The 14,751-nt window shown below is 38.2% G+C and overlaps 4 protein-coding genes across 10 annotated transcripts in view; 1 reads left to right on the top strand and 3 right to left on the bottom strand.

Moving 5' to 3' along the window:
- Positions 1–217: 217 nt before the first annotated feature.
- On the bottom strand, positions 218–1,847 carry LOC6641748 (probable serine/threonine-protein kinase tsuA). Its single transcript, XM_002064495.4, has 2 exons — positions 1,677–1,847; positions 218–1,622 (listed from the first exon to the last, which is right to left on the bottom strand). The coding sequence occupies exons 1-2, from the start codon at positions 1,767–1,769 to the stop codon at positions 342–344; spliced, it is 1,374 nt and encodes a 457-aa protein (XP_002064531.4). The 5' UTR covers positions 1,770–1,847; the 3' UTR covers positions 218–341.
- A 150-nt stretch (positions 1,848–1,997) lies between these two features.
- On the top strand, positions 1,998–6,656 carry LOC6641749 (centrosomal protein of 97 kDa). The gene is made up of 8 exons (XM_002064496.4): positions 1,998–2,203; positions 2,456–2,616; positions 2,687–3,153; positions 3,281–3,639; positions 3,699–3,959; positions 4,292–4,471; positions 4,568–4,979; positions 5,830–6,656. The coding sequence occupies exons 1-8, from the start codon at positions 2,197–2,199 to the stop codon at positions 6,428–6,430; spliced, it is 2,448 nt and encodes an 815-aa protein (XP_002064532.1). The 5' UTR covers positions 1,998–2,196; the 3' UTR covers positions 6,431–6,656.
- LOC6641750 (probable RNA-binding protein EIF1AD) lies at positions 6,598–7,340 on the bottom strand. The gene is made up of 2 exons (XM_002064497.4): positions 7,083–7,340; positions 6,598–7,023 (listed from the first exon to the last, which is right to left on the bottom strand). Exons 1-2 carry the CDS (start codon positions 7,246–7,248, stop codon positions 6,713–6,715), a joined length of 477 nt encoding a protein of 158 aa, XP_002064533.1. The 5' UTR covers positions 7,249–7,340; the 3' UTR covers positions 6,598–6,712.
- A 1,279-nt stretch (positions 7,341–8,619) lies between these two features.
- The window catches only part of LOC6641767 (protein cappuccino), a 46,804-nt gene continuing 40,672 nt past the window's right edge, over positions 8,620–14,751 (bottom strand). For 5 of the 7 annotated variants that reach the window (XM_023175543.2, XM_002064498.4, XM_015178530.3 and 2 more), the window contains 4 exons: positions 11,064–11,925; positions 9,412–10,425; positions 9,044–9,347; positions 8,620–8,975 (listed from right to left, as the gene is read on the bottom strand). In XM_023175543.2, the coding sequence (XP_023031311.2) occupies positions 8,858–8,975; positions 9,044–9,347; positions 9,412–10,425; positions 11,064–11,925 (2,298 nt within the window). In that variant the 3' untranslated portion in view covers positions 8,620–8,857. The remainder of the gene's footprint in view (positions 8,976–9,043; positions 9,348–9,411; positions 10,426–11,063; positions 11,926–14,751) is intronic. The other 2 variants (XM_023175545.2, XM_023175546.2) reach the window with 2 other exon arrangements.

The following is a 14,751-nucleotide window of genomic DNA, read 5'->3' as shown; positions in this document are numbered from 1 at the left end:
ACAAAATAAAGACCATAGGTGCAAAATTTAACTTTGATATCTTTTCACTATAAAGAGCTTTAAGTATCTTATAATCATGCCAATTTTACTACGAAATGTAACGCTGAACATTCCTAAGGATTCTTTGGAAAATTATTGTAAAACAGCACATAGGGAAGATAGTTTGTTAGAAGCTTTTATAATTTCTTAAATCTATGGGTAAATTAAACAAGTTTCGTTACATTTTGGCTAAATTTTAATGAGGCAATGAAAAAGAAATAAACCATTTTTTTTGACATTTTCCGAAGATATAGTATATAAAAATATATAGTAAGTAAACTAAATTTTTGTATAGCATTAAATTATGAATTCCTTTTAAGTTCCTGTTGGGCAGCTGTTTTGTAGACCTCACTAATCAGGTGCGGAAGACGTTCCAGTTCCTCCATTAGGACCATTTCTTCACGAAGATTGTTTATATACATCCGTTGAACCTTGCGCATTATGGGTGAGATGATTTTTGTGGCGACTACTTCATCCAAACTGACAATAATTTCAGATTCATCAGAGGAATTTGCACGTGGCATGTTGTTCGATAAACGTGAGGCACGTGGAGATAAAGGTGATGCCGGTGAGCCACGTGCAAAAGCTGTCGTTAAAGTTCGAGTACGTGATGTAAGTCTCTCATCATCCGACAATTCAGGAGGCAACAATGTTTGGGGAGATGTCGTGGCATCACTGATTTCCCGCTGCAAATCTTTGGCATCAATATTCGTCACATTGCAAATGGTTTGATCTAGGGCCTGTTGCAAAGCAATTTGAGAACGAACCATGTCGCGCAAGTCGTCCCCCGATTTGGCACTGATCACCGTTCGTATGGAAGGCCGTGATCTCTTAGAATCACCAGTGGTGGATTCATCGTCCGACCGATAGGCATCTATTTCGTCAAATTTGGCCTTGAATATGGCATCCGCTGCAGCGCATTGAGCACGAGCTGATTCCAAATACGGCAAGGCTTCTTTCGAATACTCACGCAAGCGTGCTGCTTTATGGCTCTCGGGTACGCCTACCGTAACACTGGATTCGGTTTTGAATGCTTTGTTCCTATAGAGAATACGATCACCACCAGCTTCTTCCGATTCGACTTCGCTTTTACATGGCTTCGAGGGCAGATGCAATTGCGGATTACGTGGCAAAGGAACATGAGTACGAGATCCTACACTAGATTGTGAGATGTGATTAGATGAATACGGCATTGGCATATTTTGAAAATTTATGCTATATATTGAGTTCTGTGGACCCAGGTCCCTTCCTCCATCTTGCTGACCCTGATTCTGCCCAGTTCCAAACGGCTGCTGTTCTCTATTCATGTAGAAGGGAGTTGGCGGTGGTGGAACTGGATAATTATTACATTGCTGCCATTGCTGACCGTCATGCTGATGTTGTGGGATCGGATGGTATTGCTGCTGTTGCATAAGTTGCTGCTGCTGTTGCTGGTATTGCTGTTGTTGCTGCTGTTGCTGCAGTTGATGTTGCTGTGGTACTTGCCAATTTTGCTGCTGATTTTGACTATGACAAGGATGCGATGGTTGTTGGCATTGATTACCATACTGCTGATGTGAAGCCTCGTTGTTAAACATACGCGACTTGATAAAATTTTTGAATTAAAATCTAGTTTATTAATTAAATCTTTTACTTACTGGTGTTTTTACATTAAAATGATCGCGTACATTGTGGCGATAAATGTTCTGTTCATCCATTTTTATTTCTATCGATTGGAATTTGCTATACATGCTATATTAGTAGGGAAAATATTTATATATTAATCTAACTGCGACAAATTTTACCTAGGCAAACAAATATTTTTCAAATTTGAATTCAGAGTTGATTTCTTTCGCCAAGCAAGTGCGGCGAATTTAATCGATTCAATTATGCGCGGCGAATTCAAATGCATTTACATCCGCGTCTGGCAACAACAATTTGGCTATTCTATTTTTGGTTTTAGTTTTAAATTTAAATTTAAATTAATGGCGATAAAAAGTAAATAAAAATTTTAATAAGCTGGAGATCAGAAGACTCGACAATTGAGCAAAAGAAGCGAAAAGGTGCATAGTAAAGAAAGTTGGAGACTGAAACCCGAAGAAGCATCATTGATTTTCCAATTGGAACAAAACCCGGAAAATCCAATACAAACAACAAGAACAGCAAAGCAGCTGAAAAATGAGCGGTAAGTCGTGGGAGTCATGTAAAGGAATTTTCATAGTTTTCACATAGAAAATGCTACCATAAGCTAGGTGTCCAATGTATCGTAATTTTTGTAGTCTACGGGTTTGGTTGGTGTAAGCGGAGAGGGTGACAAAGAGAGTGTGTGGGAGGAGTATGGCAAGGGGTGGGAAGCGCACCTGCGCAGGAGAATCCTTATCCTTGATGAAGTCATCAATATTAAGACTCTTTTCCCTCTTTTGTTTTGTTTTGCCAGGCGACGATGAGAGCAGCGAAAAACAGACACTAAATTTGTCGAAACAGAAACTGAAAAAGGTCCCAAAACAGGATGATGCCCATAACTATCGGAAGTTGATCCTAGATGAGAATGAACTGCAGAAGATTGACAACATCGACTCGTATCACAAGATCGAAACGGTTTGTATATTGACTATCAACTAGTTGTTGCCTTTATCTCTCTCTCGGATTGCCTTCTTTCTATCCGCAGCTCTCTTTGGCCAAAAATCAATTGCTACGGATGTATGGAGTCTGTCGTCTGCATAATCTGCGGGATTTGAATCTCTCCTTCAATGGCATTCTGGCCATTGATGGCCTCAAAGAATGTCTGCATCTGCGGCAACTCAATTTGGAGGGAAACAACATCAAGACCATCGAACACTTGAATACCAATGTCAATTTGGTGTCACTCAATTTAGCTGAGAATAGTATTAGCAGCATTTCGGATATATCCCATTTGCGTAATCTAAAAGAATTGCAATTGCATGGGAATCGTTTGACCCATCTTAAGCAATGTGACAAATACTTACCAACATCCATCGAATCTCTCACACTGGCCAAGAACAATATCAATGATCTGAATGAAATATGCACCTTAACCCATCTAAGTAATCTTCAGAGCCTTTCCATTATGGAAAATCCCTGTGTGATTATGACCATGGGTTCAAATAGTATGGAGTGAGTATCGAAAATCGCAAAGAAAAGTGTTGATTTGTTCATCCTTTTATTTTTAAATTACTTTTTTATATATTCTCAATTGCTATTAAGACAACTTGCTTATTCTCTTATCTAATCTCCATTTCAGCGGCTTTGACTATCGTCCATTTGTGTTAAATTGGTGCATGAGCCTCAAGTTCATTGATGGTTATGTGGTGGATGCTATTGAGAGTCTGAAAGCTGAGTGGCTTTATAGTCAAGGACGTGGACGACAATTTCGTGTGGGTGATCAGCCATCCCTGGCCAAATATCTAAGTTCAACTTGCCCTCTGGTTGGCAAGGCCCTCGAAAACGAAAACGATCGTAAATTACGCTTAATACTGAGCAAGGCTCAACATCATCAGCGTCAGTTGCAGGAGGAGATTATGGACAATGCGAATAGTTCGGCCAGTACTTCGCCATCATCCCATCGCAAAAAGCCCACAAGTCGGATACAATCACCGCGTTGTAAGTGCTAAAAGAATTCTCTGGGATTTCTCTAAAGCAACTTTTTTGTTTGTTTGCAGTCTCTCGTTTAAGTGGACGCCAGGGATCACCGGAATCGATGGCAAACAGTTATCATGGGAATAGCAGTAACAGCAGCATTATAAGCGATAATGGTTCCGCCAATCATTCACTACAAATGAGCATTTCACTGATAGAGAATATCAAAAACGATGGCGATAATTTTTCACTGGCCAGCAGCGGCATGTCGAGCAGTGTAACAACTAAAACATACAACTCCACGGAGTCAACGCCTCGCAATATAACGCCAAATCCTTACAATGGTAAGAAACTATTGGGGGGACATATAAAAAGGATTTGGAGAGACTTTTCTCTCGCCTTCAGCTCATAAGAGATTTAAAATTCAATTTAATTTTTTGAATATTTGTTTACTGAGTTCATAAATGGTTCACATATTTTATCTATAGTTAGTTTTTTCCTTGTTACATTAAGAATTGGAACCTCAAATTTAATCTTATTTCTTATTTTTTATAACTTTTCTTCACAAGAAGGATTTTGAATGACATTCCACAGAAAATGTTGTCAAAAATGGAAGATAAAACAATTTAAAAGTAATTGCAATTATGTTATTAAAATGCTTTCGATGTGTTTTCAGATCAAACATTTATTGGCCAACAAACGCCGATTGGCGGTCCATTGGCTGCTGCCTCGAAAATGGTGCCTGTTCCGGAAACCCTAATGAGTCCCGATGTGTGTCCCGCCGCTGTGGCCCAACGGGTCACCGTGTCAGCTCTCAATTCGCAGCTGCACAAAACTAAAGTCAACAAGAATAAAGGTAGTCGGCCATCAAATTCAATCACTTTAATCAATCGAATTGATCTAACAAAATTTTCAATGTTTTTTATTAACATTTACGAATCTTTTGTTGCAGACAACAACAAAATGAATTTGCCGCGCACCCGAAGTCCTCAGCTTAAACGGAATTCGAGTCCCACCACGAGTCCGCGTAAGTTGGCCATCAGAGCGCAGGACCAAGTGCACAGAATGCAGCCAGCATTGGCCACGGATTCGGGTGACTTCAGCACAGACGATGATGGCGAGCAAATAAATGTAGAGAAATTGAAAACCATTAGGAAAATGGCAGCACAGAGAACGCAACAGCAGAACCAGCAACAGCATCAGGATAACAATAGTCAGACATGTCAGGATCGTCTAATCGAGCATGTTACCGAATCCTCGGCAGTGACTATACAGAAAGTGTGGCGTGGCTATCATACAAGGAAAAAAACCAATAAGGATATCGCTGAGAGACTGCAACGACGTCGTACCCAAGAGTACATCGAGTAAGTTCATCAAAGCTTTTAAATGGAAAATTTCAAATTCTTTGACAGGAAAATGTGAGAAAACTACCGATTCGTATTGGTTATAATTAACTGAAATGTACTTTTAAACCATTTTTAGATATTCAACGATCCTTTTTGAAAGAAAAGCAATTTGCAAACTATTTTAAAGGATCTTCCTGGTTTGCGCTTTTAAGGAAATTCTTTTTCCAGAAATTGCCTTTTAAATAATACATAGTTAACACCTCTCATCAGACTTATTATCAATCCATTCGATTTTTTAGCCTGAAAAGTCATTTTTAGGCATTTGAGACTTCTTTCTCTCATTAAATAACTCCTGCTCACCTTTTTGTGTGTTGCCTTTCAAATAATCTTCTTTTGCAAGATTGACCTCGAGCCGGCTAAGTTCGATTTAAATTTCAATAGGTCGTAATCTCTAACCAGATAACTCCAGAAAGTTTAGATATGTATATTTGGAAATTGATCTCTAGTATGGTCTTCTGTTTAGACATTCTCGGGATCTATGTTATACAACGATCCTTGGAAATCAGTTAAATATTTCTCTATTTGGAAATAAATTATGCTCCAAAAAGCTGGTTAATTAGAGAGCCATAATTATTAATTAGCACAGAATCAAAGCTTAAATGGTAAAGAAAATCCTTGTCGCTTAAGCGATTGCTTCGTTTATTATATTTTAAACAGGGTCAAATAAATTAGTACAAGATTTAAGGGTATTAGGGATAAAATTAAAGCACCTTTGTCTTACAACAATAGTCTTATATTAGTAACTTAATTACACGGATTATACGTCATTTTAGTCCTTAAACTGATTAAAATTCATTGTGTTTTACAGGCAACTTAGCAAGGATATGCTGCTGACCAAGGCGCAGCTGGAGAACGAACGAAAGATTCAACAGTTGCAAATGCAGGCCATTAATGCACTGTGGAAGAAGGTTTCCACAATGGAAATTGTGGACACAAAAGCTGGAGGCGAACAGCAGGTGAAATTGGATAGCGAAGAGAACAACTCGAGTGGACCAGCCAGCGTTAGTGGTCATGTGAGCCTCGATCATAACTCGGCGGCTGTGGTAAATGATTTGGCCAAGCGTTGCACAATGCTGACCGATCAAGTGCAACAGCTGCAGAGTTCGATTGGCACCATAGTCAATTGTTTGACCATGGTATGCAATTTGCCGCACGAGGCATTTAAGAAACAAATCGGTGGCATGACAGAGGCAGAGGAACTGTCCACACAAACTGATCTAATAGCTGTGCATACACCACAAATGGAGGATTTGAGCAATTTTCCATTTACCAAATTGAGACCTTCGACATTGGCGCTGAATGATACGGCGATGGCGCCGCCAAAGGAACGGGAACAGCAGACAGAGCAGCAATTGGAGGAAACTATTGAAGGAGAAGCTGGCGGCGAGGGCATGACAGTTGCATCTTAGATTTTACTTAACACAAAAAACACGTACGCTTTAAGAATCGATCTCAGCGCTTAACGTAGCTTCTTGCAAATCGAAATTGGGAAAGAATATTAAGAAGAAAGTGTTCCGGAATCTTGTTTCGCCCTGTTTTTTTGTTATATTTTAGAAAGAAGATACGCGGGGCGAGGTGTGGGGCAGACAAATGCGAATATATATATATACAAAGCTAAATTTTTGTAATGCACAATTAACAAAATTGAATCTTATTTGTGGGTTCTACTACTGCTCTATTATCTACATGTATCAGTCTTCATCCTCTGTGGTCTCATCCTCCTCCTCGGAGGAGGACGTTTCATCCTGCTCCTGCCCCATGCGATTGGTATTTGGCGGCAAATCATCTTCACTATCGGAATGATCGGGTTTTTCCTCCTCTTCCTTCTTCTTGGCGAAACGCACTGGCCATATGCCAGCCTTGGTGTACTCCTTTACATGGTCTGTTGTCAGAACCTTGCAAATCTCTGCCTTAACTTTGTCGCCCTCTTCGATGGGTTCCACCAGTATGAAGTCACCACGTTTCACCCAAAGATTCTTGCGAAATTTGCATGGCATGGACACTAAGAATTGGATTTATGCTTAGTTGAATTGGGGAATCCCGTTTTATTTCAGATCTTACCCAGAAACGTGTCCTCTTCAGGTGTCTCCACCTCGTGTAGGTTGTTGCCACGGCTAGCAATAACGCGCACAATCTGCTGATGCTCCGTGGGCAAGGCGTAGTCGTCCTCCATCATTTCCTTGAGCAAGTGCTTGCGGCGAGTGGTTGTGGGATGGGACCTGTGCATCTTTGGGCATTAAATTAAAATAAACCTGAAAACTTGCAAATATTTATTAACACAAATAGTTTCCATGAGTGCGAGCGAAAAGGTTACTTTTTATCGATAATCGATAATATAAGCGGCAAATTTATCTGTTTCAAACAGGCGCGGCGAATTCATGGTTGCACTTATCGGTTTGACGTTGGTACCAAGTGTAAGACGCTGTAACATTGGCGGCAAATTAAAAAAAAATTTTATTAAGAGTTCAAATTATATTTAACTGTTATGTAGAGTTTTAATAAATTTAACTTAATTTTTGTCACAAAAAAAAGCAGTTAAACAATATCAACAGAAGATTTTAAAAACTTTTCGAATCTGTAACTTTGTCAAGTTTTAACATCTCACTTTTATGCTCTTCAATTCAATTCTTTTAGAATCTAAATCACGTTAATAACTAATTTTTAAGCGGGACAAATAATGTCAGTGAAAACATTCGACCTAAACCTTAGTTTTATGAAGCAAAAATTTAATTTAAAAAAATTTAGTTTTTTAAAGTTTTATGACATTATTTTCAAGTAAGATTAATTTTCCATCTGCATTAAAATCTCGAGAAATACATGTTTTGCCAATTTCAAAATAAGATCGAAAATAATTTTTTTAAGTATCCAAGTGTTGATATTTTAAAATATGCCAAATTATGATTCATTTAAGATATAACGTTTTACATTTTTTTTAGAAAATAACCATAATACAGTCTGAAAATAAGGTATATTAACCAAAAAATGAGGAAAAAAATATTCTACAAAAAGAAGCATTTTAACAAATGGAATGTTTGTTTTGTCCATATTGGAAAGTTGGAAAGTGATTTTCATATCCTAACCATGATTTAGCTCGCAACACTGGAATAACTTATCGTCTGAGTTGAATAATAATTAATACTTTTAATTTTTAGTACATTTATAATAAAACATAATTTATGAACTGTTTTTGATGATAAGTTTTTCTTTATACCTTAAACGGCCTGAACGATATTATGATTTACTTTTGTGTACGTAAAAATTTTTGAAATAAATATATTCACTTGATATTCAGGAACATATGCTTTGGTGCTTTGGTCAATTTCTAACCGATTTCAAAACTGTATCTGAATTTGATTTTAAAAAAATCGAGATGTATTACCATATTGCTTTTAATGTAGGTAGAAAGAAATCATTCTAAATAAAATATTTAACTCTTAAAATTGGGCTTCATAAAATTTTGATTTAATTCCCATTAAAGTACTTTGATGATTTTTCCGCATTTTTGAGTGAGAGACATTTAATAAGTTAAGTTAAGAGAATTTATAATAAATATCACATTCCAAAATCGGAAAAAAACGACAACGGTTTTTGAAAATAATTTCTTGGCGATTCTGGATCTTTAAATTGAACATAAATGTAGTTCATTTTAATTTATTTTATTTTATTGAAGCCATTTTGGACTTTCATTTTCTTGTTTTCAACTTAACAATTAGCATAGAAATAGTCCATTTAACGATAAATTTGCTTAGCATTTGTATATTGCTATACATAATATATATATCTACATATATATCTTAAATATCGTAATTCTTAAGCAATCTGGTTGTGTAGGCTAACTAATTTTTATTGCGCCGCATCAGAATGCGCTCTTTAAGAGTTGCCCTGCCAGACTTTTCCACTTTTGTCGAGGTATTACGACGGGACTCATTTTGGCTCTGTTTTGATTTCTTTAATCTGCATAAGATAAATTAAAGAGAATTAGAGTTTTCTTTGGGACCATTGTCATTTGAGAATTCACTTACAAATCATTTAGAAGACTGGCCACCTCCTTTTTCCAAATGTCCTTAAAATCGTTTGTAAAATTAGTCCAATATTCGAAAAATTGATCTGGTGTGCATTGGGCCAGAGTCAGGGAACATGATTTTGGTGCGAAATGATAGAAACGCATTGTTTCCAGGAACAATTCACGACAATCGTCCAGCAATTGATGCAACTTTCCCATGGACTTATCAGCACTGGCAATAAATTCTTCCATTTTCGACTTGAATGGCTCAATAATATCATCACTGGAGGCTCTATACACGCAAGTGGCGGTCTTTTTGCAGGCTAAAAAAAAAGAGATTAAGGATGATTATCAATTTCAATGCAATTTGTGGGGGTAAAAACTTACTCATAAACTTTCTATCGAGATCTCTAATTTGCTGTTGAATATCCTCGAAATCCATTTGTGAGGCTCGCTCCACTTCCGCCGGCTCTGGTATGGGCAGACGCAACTGGGTTGGATGAACTCCCTCCTTTCGCCTGTGCGCAATGTAGGTACGCACTATGAAATGCAGCAAAGTGGTATGCGACTCCTTTGATTTCACATCCTTCAGTTTTCCCAAGATGTCCAAATTGAAGCCATCGGCCTGACCACGTTGTCGATTGCCACCGTTCATATAATTGCCCAAGGTCAATATAATGGAAAATACCAATTTGAGATCCTCACTCTCGATCAATTGCTGTGACAATTGAGACAAAGCTTCCAATTTTCGCATTAACAGGGTCACCGTCTCTTCGAATTCGGCCTGAAAGACAATGCAAGAGATTCGTTCGCTGGCCATGGAGATTAACGAGATGTCCAAAAGGAATTGTTCTGGATGATCGAGTGGTATTTCACCACCAGCTGCCAGCTTAATATTTTCCAATTCTTCTGGCGAGGCCTTGATTTGGCTGATATGCTGCAGTGCCTCTAAACTAACCACCGAGGTGTCCACATGATAGATGGCATGCTCAATTTCATTGGACGAGACATGTAGACTACGCCAAATAATGCCCACATTGCGAGAGCGCTCTGAATCCAAAACCTTAATCGATTTCGCCCGTTTGACCTTCTGCTCCTTGGGCTTACTAACCGGGACAATGGCCTGCCGTGAGAAGAGCTCAGTAAATTCGTCGATATTATCCAATTCAGTCTCTTCGATCTCGGTCCATATCTCCTTTGTGGCAGGTGGCGTGGGTGTTGTTGCATTCGAGGAAGTTGTTGCCGCTACTGGTGGCTCATCTGGTGAGCTATTATTGTCCGTGCTATCCGTGGAATTGGCCACCGATGGAGGACGAGGCACTGGCGGTGCAGTAGTCACAATGCGTGTCCAGTACAAAGGACGCATGGGCTTGGGCGGATTGACGGCACTCTTACGCATGGCTAAAGAAAGTAGAAATAAAAAAAAATTAATTAGGGCTAGGTCATTTAATCATTGATTTTTATGGATTTAAATGGGTATAATGATTCATTGAATATGTTTGAAAATAACTGAATTTTAGTAAAGTTTGCTATTGCCTGGCGAAATTCTTGTAAGTCTGAGAATGAGTCTAAATCTGATTTACATTTTTTTATAGATTAAAATTATTATCGTCTATATTTTCTTCGTTTTAACTGTTTTCATAATACAAAGTCGTAAACAGAGAAGTCTCAATTTTAAGATTTCAATATTCGTAAATATTTTAACGATTTTAAAATATAAATATTTTGAATTAATGAATTCTGTTCTAAATTGCACAAAGAATGCTAAATGAGAATCTGAAAAATAGCGTTTCATTTTGATTTTTTAGATCTTTCGATTGATGAAATGCAATCGTTTGATGACAAATTGGGTCTGGTGATCGACTTAAATACAATTCAAAACTATCTATGACTTTGAGAACAAAAATATTAAAAAGGTTTCTGCTAAAAGATCCTAAAAAGTTATGTTATCTGAAACTTGGGCCAAAGGATCAATAATTTGCTAATTAGGCCAAATAAAGTGAATTAGGTAGCAATTTCTCTATGAAATTCGCACTTACTGTTAGTCCGATGAAACCAATTGCCTTCAGCGGGATCTGGTAGTGGAGCGGGTGAGAGAACAGTTCCAGATTTACTCTTACTCAATGCGGGCGGCGTGGGAGGTACAGGTCCAAATGAATTCGGAGCTGGAGGCGGCACTGGTGGTGCTCCAATTCCAGGCGGAGGGGGAGGAGGAGGTGGCCCACCCACACTCAAATTTGGCGGTGGAGGCGGCGCTGGAATACCTGGCGGTGGTGGTGGAGGAGGTGGCGGTGGTGGTGGTGGACCAGCACTAATCGTTGGCGCTGCAGGCGGCGGTGGTGGGGGAGGAGGAGGCGCTGTTTGTTGCTTATTTGATTCCTGTATCTCTCCATCGGCTTTGGACGCACTTTCATTGTTGTTGATCGCACCACAAGTGCAGGGCTCATCATCTGTTTGAGTTTCGGCGTTTGCATACACGAGAGTTTGATGTTTGGTTTGCTCTAGCGACTTGTTGTATTCAAAGACCGTGGACTCGCTGGCATTAAGTAGTTCCATCAAATTGACACAACGTTTCGATGGTCTACGCGGTGGTTCATCCACACTGCTTAACAGCTCATTGACCACCGCATGAACCTCGGCCAGAGTTGAGCAATTAAGCAAACGTTTTTTAAGAATCTGCTGAAGAGTCTTTTGAGTATCAGTTGATGCAGTCGGCCCCCCTCCCAACGCAGAAGTCTCCAAGGTCGTTCTACTATAACCACCCACGCTGGCACCGCCCACACTACTCACCGCCGGAGTACTGGAGAATGGCCAGGCTGTGATTTTCTCCAGTTTGCCTGGTGTCAGTGGCAATGATGTTGTCGGCTGCTCTGTGTGCGTCCATTGGTACATCTCATATGGCTAAAGAAATGAAAAAAGAGAGAAAACAGAGATGGCATTGAAGTGGGTAAAGATAAACTTGTATTAACCCATTGACTTCTAATTGCAGCTACTCGAGTGGGTGAGAGAGTGAGTAAGTTGGTCTCAAGTGTGCGCCAAGCGACAAAGCTTAAAAGCCCCCAACCGACGGTGCTGCTGCTGCTGGCTTATATCCTGCATCCTGCATCTCGTCTTCGCTACTCAGAAATAGAAGATAGAGTTTGCTTTTTAGATTGTGCACATGGCTGTCGTTGTCGCCGAGTCGCAAGTCCCTAAATGGGAATTGTCTTATATGTATTGTTTCGTTTTCTCATCTTATCCTTTCTCTTTCCCCCCTGCGTCGCGTTGAGCGCTCAACGGCGTGGAAAAAAAAGAAGGTGTTGGTAAAGCCGAAGGATAAGCTCTTAGAATTGTGTCTACCCTTTCAATAAGTTTATCCATTATTGTTTTAAATATAATGCAGGAAATATTGGTACCGCAGTTCTTCGAATTATTCTTTTTTTATTGAGATTTATCATACATTCAAATTCAAAAAAACCCCGATCAAACTCTGTAAGGATGGCCAGATGCCAAATTTTCATAATTTTCACAGAATTCTGTGGTAATCTTTTGTATCTTATAAACTTGTTCTCTTTTAGTTTCAAAGCAAAATTAGTTACAACTAATAGGAACATTCTTGAAATAGTTTCAATTTTTTTGATTTCAACCCCAATCGAAATCTAAATTAACTTCTAAACATGCTTAGGAGACAATTCTTAATATCCAAGAAGTCAATTGATATCTTGTATCCAAAATTTATATGGAAACCGGGAGGGCGTAGCCAGGTTTGAGCAGGGAAGGGCTGCTATCCCCCCCTAGCGTTAAAATATTAAAAGTTTTTGAAGAACTCATTCAATTTAAGATGCAATTTCTTTAAATTCAATTAATATATTTAGTTAAATTCATTTGAAGAAGATGTTAAGTCTTACTTTTTTTCAGGAATTCAAAAATCAAAAATTAAATAAAATTAAGTTATTGACTTCCACCACGCAGCAAGCAAATAAAATTTTTAGGTGGAAGAATAGGTTCAACCAATTAAAAAAAAAAATAACTTTTAGCAGAAATCTCATATTGCAATTGCACAAAAACATTTATCTTTTCTTTTTAATCAATAAATCTATGTTTTTAACAAAAAATGGATCACTGTTTAAAGAATGATTTCAACATCCAAATTATCATGACTATGCCTTTTAATAAGAACTCACATTAAGGTTTTTGAGTAATTACTTTTGGAATTTTTGTATATCTGAGCGTATGTACGATTACGTCTATCTAATATTTACAATAAATTTATATTTGAAGACTGTAAAGAGAATTACGCATTCGTTTATTGCTCCCAACTTTGCATTTCTTCATATGTATATACATATATAGTATACATATGTAAATATTTCTTCTTCTTATTGTTGTTTGCATTTTTTAATGGTTACCTATTCTCGGTCTACATATTGGTGGGTAGCTTTCTGGTTGAGTTTTACTGAGGGGTAGGTAGATGAGGCTACGTTCAGTTGGGTTAGGTTGGGTTGGGCTGGATCGAGTTCAAGATTGGGTTCTTTAAAATGCGCAAATATGTATGCGGGCAACATGCGAAATTGCTGGCACCGCCAAAAGTGCAAACACTTGAGCAAAACGGTGTAAACTTGCGATAAAGTGGCCACACACCGCCATTTACCCCCGACATCTCCCCGCCATCAAAGTCACCACACCACGCCTCTTTTCCAACCCATTCAATCCTTTACTTTTGGGGGGCAGCTGTTGCACTTGATTTGCATTTGTCAAGTTCTCAAGTTCTCTGACTTATTAGCCGTCGGTGTGCCGCTATGTGTGTGTGTGTGTGTGTGTCGGGGGCTTAATATTGAGGCACTTTCGTGTATATGTGTGTGTGTGTGTGGAGGGAAAACATAATTGAATTTCAATTTTTAATTGCATTTAAAGTGCGACTGAGATCCTACTACATACGGACCTTTCGAATTGGAATGGTCAAATGAAATATATGGAGTTCATTTTGATTAATTCTTGACTGTGTTTTATGCTTCAATTGACTTGGAATAGTTTATTTACTAATTTGATCTTTAATTTACTAGATGCTGCTATTAACTAACTAAAAGGCTTGGCTAACACAAATTATTCTCGTTTAGTCAATATATCTAAACTTTTCTTTTGGTAGCTTCAAATTTTCATTGAAACTTCAAACATGATTCTTAATATACTTCAATTACTCATTGAATAAACTCATTAAAAATTGGATTTTATTTAAACATTTATTGTGAGGGCCAACTTTTGAAAAGTTCTTTAGAAAATGTTTAATAAAAAATAAAATTCAACTCTCAATGCATAAAAATCTCAATTAAATTAGAGAAATTCAATAAACTTTCCATGCTTATGGCATGAATGAAACCATGGAAGAAAAAAGGCGAAAAGGAACCTATTTTAACAGCACCTCTGGGGTAGAGAGAGAGTCTGACAGCTCCCGACACTTCCAGACAGACGAAGACACACGCAGTTTGAACCAGGGTCACAGTGCGCTTTGCTCTACTCCATCTCCTAAGAGTCAAAACTCCACCCAACCAACACAAAAAAAAAAAAAAAAATAGGAGAACAAAAACAGAAAAAGTTTGTTTTCTGGCAAAAGTATAATACACGCAAAAAAAACTTTCGTCTCTCACACAAAAGTAATAAAAACGCAGAAAACTTTCAATGAGCAGCGAACAACTCGAATTCGAAGAAGAACCTTTTGGCCCCTTGCCCATTGGCATTGGAGACACTGGG

Source organism: Drosophila willistoni, assembly GCF_018902025.1.
Source record: "Drosophila willistoni isolate 14030-0811.24 chromosome 2R unlocalized genomic scaffold, UCI_dwil_1.1 Seg200, whole genome shotgun sequence".
NCBI lineage: Eukaryota > Metazoa > Arthropoda > Insecta > Diptera > Drosophilidae > Drosophila > Drosophila willistoni.
This window is presented reverse-complemented; position numbering and strand designations above follow the sequence as displayed.

Excerpts from the sequence above, each read along its gene's own strand:
- LOC6641749 (XM_002064496.4), top strand. Across the intron at positions 3,960-4,291 it reads AACGCCAAATCCTTACAATG|ATCAAACATTTATTGGCCAA; the intron begins GTAAGAAACTAT and ends ATGTGTTTTCAG. Across the intron at positions 4,472-4,567 it reads TAAAGTCAACAAGAATAAAG|ACAACAACAAAATGAATTTG; the intron begins GTAGTCGGCCAT and ends CTTTTGTTGCAG.
- LOC6641750 (XM_002064497.4), bottom strand. The coding sequence starts at position 7,248 with ATGCACAGGTCCCATCCCACAACCACTCGCCGCAAGCACTTGCTCAAG. Across the intron at positions 7,024-7,082 it reads TGAAGAGGACACGTTTCTGG|TGTCCATGCCATGCAAATTT; the intron begins GTAAGATCTGAA and ends TCCAATTCTTAG.
- LOC6641748 (XM_002064495.4), bottom strand. The coding sequence starts at position 1,769 with ATGTATAGCAAATTCCAATCGATAGAAATAAAAATGGATGAACAGAAC. Across the intron at positions 1,623-1,676 it reads ATTTTAATGTAAAAACACCA|TCGCGTATGTTTAACAACGA; the intron begins GTAAGTAAAAGA and ends AATTTTATCAAG.